Genomic DNA, 7,769 nt, shown 5'->3' with positions numbered 1-7,769 from the left:
AGCCTCTCAAACTCTTGGTCCAAACCCTAATCCCTCAGTCCCTCTCTCGACCACTCCCTCAGTCTCTCTCTCTCTCTAACTCGAGCGACGTTCTGAGCCTCTCTAACTCTTTGAAGAATCGAATCGTTCGACCCATTCGATTTCATTTCACGTCAAATCGAATCGATCTTGGATATCTGCAGTGCTGCTGGTGAGTACGAGCTCGGAGCTTCAATTGTTTTGGATTAGAAGCTTGGGATTGTTGAGTTGAGGTTCGAGACTTCGATCTACCAAATTTTAGCAATTCGATCTTGGATATGTTATATATTATCTTGAGATTTACCAATTTGTTATGGGTTTTAAACTTTTAATGGTTTTTCTTTTGTGGTTGGAGGAGCATGAGCACCGAGGACTAAGTTTGATGTTTGAGGGAGAAGAAGGCAAAGTCAAATCAAGCTGAAGCTGATGCCTAGCAGGCAGCAGGCAGCAGCCAACATCGTGAGCTTTCTTGTTCAACGTTAGAAATTGCAAAAACTGCCTAAATTCTTCTTCATTGATTGAATTTGCAGAACTGCCAGCATTCTTATTCTTTTCAACTAAAATGGATTTGCAGAAACTTTGAGTCTTTGAGTGAGGCAGGGAGCACAACAAGCAAATATGAAGTGACGATGAGATGAAATTTGAGTCTTTGAATACTTTGTTTCAACTATTGTCCGCTTTGTTATTGTATCATTCATTCATTTGTGTGAACTGTAAGTGATGATATGAAGTGATGATGAGATGAACTGTAAGTGATGATATGAATTATGAAGTGATGAACTGATGATGAGATGAAGTGATGAACTGTAAGTGATGAACTGAAGTTGATGTGAGAGACTGAGAGTTATAAGTTATTTGATTGTTTTTCATTTGCTTATGATCAGGGCCTTTAAATTCATATAAGTTATTTGATTGTTTTTCATTTGCTTTCAGTTTTTCAGTTGCTGATAGGTTTATGATTTAAAATTTTCATTTGGGCCGTAGCTGAAAGCTGGCCCAATCTTAAACTCGGTTGGAGGCCCAACCAACCGATACCGAGAAGTTGGTATACTGACTTTTGTGGCCGGTAATGGTACTTCATTTTGTGTACCGATAAGCTCTGGTACGGTAGGTGGTTTTAGACTTGAAGGCCCGGTACCGTACCAAACCCAGCCTATATTTTACCACAAAATCCACCAACAATTGAACCCGTAGAATCTCTGATTAGAACTCCAATACCTCCACAATGAGTATCCTGATTAAAGGCACCATCAATGTTGGCCTTCAGCCAACCACTAGGAGGAGGAAGCCACGACCTCCTTGGTCTAACAGCACCTCTACTACGTCTGGAAGTAGATGACCTCAATAACTTAACAAAGTTGCATGCACACCTGGAAGTAAACCTGATGCAAAGTTTTGAACTTCCTAGACCATAGTCTTTGATTCCTTTCCTTCCATATGGACCATAGAAGAACCAATAGAAGAGCAAATTCGTCCTTAGAAAGAATCTCCAAACAAAATTGGAGCCACGAAGTAATGGACCATAAAATTTTCTAATTCAACCATTCATGTTGCATAACATCATACAAAGATTAGCTCTGAAAAAAATCAAACAAATTGAAGACATTTTAGTTATTTATTTCTATGAAATACATGGACGGTTCATCATAATAATAGTAAGCGTTGTTATAACCATCTATTTATTTGATTCAATTAGATAATTAAACGATTTCTGATTTGATTGATAAAATCTTTAAAGGCTAATTTAAAATATGGACCGTTAAATAATCGACAATAAAGGTGAATATGCTTGTTCACCTAAGGGGTGAACCTAAGAATTGTCCTACTTTTAAAACTTAGGCTCTATTTAAGTGAATATGTTTAAGTAAATTCCTAATTAAACATGAAATTGTCCTTTCTTTTTCCATATGTTTGACTTATTCAATTTCCCACGTGCTCATGAGTTTATACCTGTCCTTGACAAGTCAGCCTCGGAAATGTGCAACGCACACATAAAACACAAGCCTTTGCCTAAAAACATACATTGTGTCACGAGGCCGCATGCACTTTGTTAAATTTGGTGCATGCTTACATTACCATAACCACCATTTTTAACCTTTCAAACTTATGTAGCACATGATCACATAAGATTAGAAGAGGAAAATCTAAGCACCTTTTTTATACATATAAATCTCCTATTTATAAGTTTTTTTATTCTAACATTACACATTTACACGTGTTAGATACTTAACTGATTATTGTGATAAGAATACTGTATAAAATCTATTATATCTACGTAAATTCTTTAATTCTGATAAAACTAGCCTGAGGAGGGCAGCCTCGATAAAAGCACTACCATGCACTACCATAAATTTGGATGACCATCCCACTAGGACTCCTACCATACTTGTAAGTTGTAACCATGGATAAGAGGATAGAGTAGTTATAACTTTATAAAGGAGTGATTAGTTCACTAATGAAATTAACAATTCTAAGTTTTAAAATTCTTCAATCAGCAAATGTTGCATGCCTCTTGCATATAAGTGGTTGACTTGGTTATAAAAATAGGATCCATCATGACCTACATGACAATTCCCGGCCCACACAGAGATTTGGATTAAGCAGCTAAGGACATGAACCATGCTGTTTTCCATAAACTACAAAAGCCTAGATTCTACTAGCATTAGTATACAATATATTCATTCCCTCCTATAAATACAATCCAATTCCACCCGCATTCTCCATAAGTTTCTTCAAGTCTCACACTGAGCTCCCAAAAAGCCCTCTGAGAGAGAAAAACAGAGAGATATGGATTCAAATGTGGTGGTCAGAAGCTCATCACCTCCGTCCCATGAAGGAATCAGAAAGGTACTGACAGCGATAAAGCTGTTCTTAGTGTTGGTGGTGTTTGGAGGGTGTGTTTTGCTCTATGTCGTGATGCCCACAAACACATATAAGAATATATGGCAGCCTCGAATCCGAGCCAAGGCCAACTCAAGTACCTATTTTGGATCACAAGGTACTCTAATCTGATCGATCGAAAACCTCATCTTAATTTTTTCCGCATGCTTTAATTTCTTAGAAGAATACTGAATTGTGTGTTTGTTCCTGCAGGTGCAAATCTTCTGGTATTCACATTTCCCATTATGTTGATTGCTGTGATGGGTTGTGTGTATCTCCATCTGGGAAAGAAGTTGAATGATTATAAAATGGAAACGTGAATATATTTGAACTCTTATAGCTTGGTTTTATTTATTGCCTAATCGTGATTATGGACTTAATTGTAACGTTTATTTTCTTCAGCAGTGAAGGCAAAACGAACCGTTTCGCTATGTGGAAACAGCCCATGCTGGTGAAAGGTCCTCTTGGCATTGTTTCTGGGATAGAGCTCACCTTCTTCATCATGTTCATTGCACTACTAATTTGGTCAATCTCCACGTACTTGACCAACGGTTTTGACAAAATCACACCACAATCCGCGGCAAAGAGCCATGAAAAAGTGTAAGAGTATTGCTCCCGTAATGAGTGTAGATCTTCTGTCATGTTTTTCTTCTGATATGCATTGTGTTTATGTCTAAAATTGTGTGATTGTTGATTTATATTAAATATCCGTATGCATAAATTTAAACTTTAAAATAACAACGCTTTATAAACAAAAAATCAGCACAGAAAAATTGATAATGAATACGCCTCAAACAACTCATGCTAAAAGTTGAGATTGACGACTTATGTTTCAAAAATTTCTTTGGTGGTGTGGTTTTGACAGATGGGAAGCTAAATTGGAGAGTGCATCATTGAGGCTAGGACTTGTGGGTAACATATGCCTTGCACTTCTCTTCTTTCCGGTCGCTCGTGGCTCGTCAATATTACCTCTGTTTGGCCTCACCTCTGAGGCTAGCATCAAGTACCATATATGGCTAGGAAACATAGTCATGGTGCTCTTCACCGCTCATGGAATTTGTTACATCATCTATTGGGCTGTTACAGATCAGATTTTCCAGGTAACGCATAATTCAATTCATTAATCCGAAATTTCATACCAGTAGAAGAACTCGTTCTTAGTACTCAATTCTTGTTTTTGGATTTAAAAATAAAATTAGACCATGACATCAATATGGATTAAAGATATCTATTAATTAGTTAGATAATGTCAGTTCCATTTTCCCCTTTTATAAAGAAGACGTATTCTCTCGTAAAACAGTTTTCCTTTTTTTCCGTTTGTCAGGAAGTGTATAACAGATAGCTTACTGTTTTAATTACTATATATATATATATATATATATATATATATATATATATATATATATATATATATATATATATATATATATTGTTCTGGCATAAAAGAAAAAGATGTTCATTACTCATAAAGGACCAATGGAAAGCAAAGGGAAGACAGGAAAAGGGGGAAAGGCTATCCATGATACAAGTGTCAAACATGATTTCTGCACGATTGGATCATGCAGTGGTACTGTGGTAGTATCCCCACTATTCAACTTGACAACTTGTGTGATTTCCCATTCCACTATATCATTAGAAGAGTATTGCGGGATCACAATATCACACATAAATTTAATAACTCATTAGTATCATAAATCAAAATATAAAATCATATGTATTCGATAATTTTAGTGTACTAATTTATACTATCTATACTCAATATATCTACTAAGTTTACGTGTCTTGCTTATGGAGGGAGAGTTTTTGATGAGGACCACTAAAATGAGGACTTCATCAGGACTTTCTTGTGAGACTCATTTTTTTATCACATTTCTACAAATCAACCGTTAGATGTTTAGATATTCATATGTAGTTCATTTATGCAAATTTTCAACCAAATTGAAAATCGTTAAGGCATTCATAATCTTGATTTATAATTTATAAACATGAATGGTTCAGGTTTGACAGATTTGGTTCGTTCATTGATTTGATAAAGTTCGGTACCGTAATGATTAGCAATTTAGAAAAAAAATTTCAGAAGTGATCTACTCATGCATATATAGACATATAACAGTTGATATGCGGTAATATAATTGAAACGTGGGTCTTCCAAACCGTTCATTAAAATGTCCTCATGAAGTAGTTATTTTAGTAGTCCTCAATAAAGCTCTCCCTGCTTATGGAATATAAGATTTCTCTGATGTGGGATATTGTTGTAAGATATTTACGGAATGTGAAATGTTCAAATGCTTTAAATGCATGTCAAAGATAATTTTGCTCACAGAAGGGAAGAGATTCATTGCACCGATGCGTATTTGCACCAACAAAAATGAACGGTTGGATAACGGCACTTACACTGTCAGTAAATAGAAAAATTTACGATGGGACACTTAAGATAATCCCCTTGAGTTTTATGAACTACAAATATTATTGGTGGGACCCATCTTATGGTGAGTGACACGTGACATGTATACCCTGCATTTTTGGATGCAGACTGAGCTAAACATTACAAAGAAGTGAAATTTCAAAAAAAAAAAAAAAAAAAAAAACTAAATTATTTGATATTTTGCCCATGTTAATGTCTTACATGTTTTTTTTTTTTTTGAGAAAGAAATGTGTTGCATGTTTGTTTCAATGCAGATGATAAAATGGGAGAAAACTGACATATCAAACATAGCTGGAGAGCTATCTTTGCTCTCTGGACTTGCAATGTGGGTGACTACAATTCCTCGCATTAGGCGCAAAATGTTTGAGCTCTTCTTCTACACACACTACCTTTACATCCCCTTCATGGTCTTCTTCATTTTTCATGTCGGCGTCTCCTATGCTGGCATTATGCTCCCCGGCTTCTTCCTCTTCGTGGTTGATCGTTACCTACGATTCTTGCAATCCGGAAGAAGAGCACGTTTAGTCTCTGCCCGAGTATTGCCGGGCGAATCTCTAGAACTCAACTTCGCCAAGAGTCCTGGTACGTACTTATTAACATCTTCAAGCATTGTTCTTAGACAGTGCGAACCATTTAGCAAGTAGACTCTTGTATGAATGTATGGTATGGATTTCAACTGTCTGACAAAGAAAATGATTATTGAAATTATGTTTATTAACTTAGAAGTAACTATGGTTCATTATGAGTTGTTGATTTTGTTTCTTGTGTTTTATATTGGTAGGATTGAAATACAATCCAACAAGCGTCATGTTCATAAATGTGCCTAGTATTTCCAAGCTGCAATGGCATCCTTTCACTGTAACTTCAAACAGTAATTTGGAGCTAGAGAAGATCAGTGTCGTCATTAAAGGTGAAGGTAGTTGGACCAGGAAGCTTTACCAAGTCCTTTCGTCGCCTTCTACAAGTGATCGGATTGAGGCTGTTGTTGAAGGGCCTTATGGACCTGCTGCAACTCATTTTCTAAGGTTGGCAAGATAACAAAACATATATAAAGTTGAAGTATTTCATTGGTATTGTCCTCAATTTGATTACCAAAATGAGCTATATCTCAATTAGTATACTCAACTTATTCAAGTTGTGAGATAGACGCATTTAACCCACACAATTCCTAAGTTCCTAACACCGAGCATTAACGAATGTTATCTTTTTGCAGGCATGACAACCTAGTGTTGGTGAGTGGAGGCAGTGGCATTACCCCTTTCATATCTATAATCCGCGAGCTAATTTTTATGTCCAAGGCCTACCAATGCAAGCTTCCGAAAGTAACCTTAATCTGTGCATTCAAACACTCTTCGGACCTCACAATGCTAGACCTGATTCTACCAATGTCTACCACCACACCATATGACATATCCAATCTCCAGATACAAATTGAGGCATATGTGACAAGAGAGACGCAACTGAAAGATAAGTCTATGAACCTCAGAGCCATATGGTTTAAACCCCTTGCAACTGATGAACCCGTTTCAGCCATTTTGGGTGCAAATCACTGGCTCTGGCTTGGCCTGATCATAGCATCTTCCTTCTTGATGTTCCTCATCTTGATTGGGATCATCACCCGATACTACATTTATCCGATCGATCACAATTCCAATAAGATTTTTTCGTTTCCTTTGAGAGCTCTGTTTAATATGTTGGCTATATGTATCTCCATAGCTGCAACAGCTAGTGCAGCAGTGTTGTGGAACAAGAGAAGTAATGCTAAGGAGTTAAAGCAGGTTCAGCACATAGAAGCCTCATCACCAAGGGGTTCGGAGGTTTATAATGTAGAAAGAGAGTTGGAAAGCCTTCCTCAACAGTCTCTTGTCCAAGCAACCAATGTGCACTATGGTCAAAGACCTGACCTCAAGAGTAAGTTATTTAATAACACAACTCTGTTGGCGCCAAAATTTGATTCAACTGTCGAGATAAAATTATAAAATCAAATTTGATTGAATATTTCTACTCTGTGATTTCTGATAAGGAAGCTCGTTACATATGAAAAATGATGCATATGTCACTCCTTATTGGTTGTTTCCGAGCTAAAGACCCCGTTTGATTTTCTTGCAGGGATTCTATTTGAGTGCAAAGGATCAAGTGTTGGGGTTCTTGCTAGTGGACCGAAGAAGATGAGGCATGAGGTTGCAACCTTTTGTTCATCTGGTTTGGCAGAAAATATGCATTTTGAGTCCATCAGCTTTAGCTGGTGATATTGACTCATCTATGAATGAGATTCTGGGTGAATTTGTGATGTTTTTCTTGCACATGTTTTTCATCTTTTCTAGTCGTTTAGGGGTGGACTTCCATGACTATCTCAATTGTATAATTGGCTATAGAACAGTAAACTGTAAGTGGAAATGTTCAGGTGCTTTTGATTTTTGGTCTTCCTTCGTTGCTAATGGATATA

General features: G+C 36.8%; 1 protein-coding gene across 2 annotated transcripts; it reads left to right on the top strand.

Moving 5' to 3' along the window:
* The first annotated feature begins 2,750 nt into the window (after nt 1–2,750).
* Nucleotides 2,751–7,769, top strand: LOC133717988 (ferric reduction oxidase 2-like). 2 transcript variants are annotated; one of them, XM_062144757.1, is made up of 8 exons: nt 2,751–3,016; nt 3,112–3,214; nt 3,304–3,498; nt 3,764–3,998; nt 5,578–5,905; nt 6,105–6,348; nt 6,537–7,234; nt 7,433–7,769. In XM_062144757.1, the coding sequence occupies exons 1-8, from the start codon at nt 2,806–2,808 to the stop codon at nt 7,570–7,572; spliced, it is 2,154 nt and encodes a 717-aa protein (XP_062000741.1). In that variant the 5' UTR covers nt 2,751–2,805; the 3' UTR covers nt 7,573–7,769. The 2 variants fall into 2 exon arrangements, with proteins under 2 accessions (XP_062000741.1, XP_062000740.1); XM_062144756.1 differs by having other exon boundaries at nt 3,301–3,498.

Source organism: Rosa rugosa, chromosome 6, assembly GCF_958449725.1.
Source record: "Rosa rugosa chromosome 6, drRosRugo1.1, whole genome shotgun sequence".
Taxonomy (NCBI): domain Eukaryota; kingdom Viridiplantae; phylum Streptophyta; class Magnoliopsida; order Rosales; family Rosaceae; genus Rosa; species Rosa rugosa.
Note: the sequence above shows the minus strand (reverse complement) of the source record. Positions and strands in the feature narration are given on the sequence as shown.

Excerpts from the sequence above, each read along its gene's own strand:
- LOC133717988 (XM_062144756.1), top strand. The coding sequence starts at position 2,806 with ATGGATTCAAATGTGGTGGTCAGAAGCTCATCACCTCCGTCCCATGAA. Across the intron at positions 6,349-6,536 it reads GCTGCAACTCATTTTCTAAG|GCATGACAACCTAGTGTTGG; the intron begins GTTGGCAAGATA and ends ATCTTTTTGCAG. Across the intron at positions 7,235-7,432 it reads TCAAAGACCTGACCTCAAGA|GGATTCTATTTGAGTGCAAA; the intron begins GTAAGTTATTTA and ends ATTTTCTTGCAG.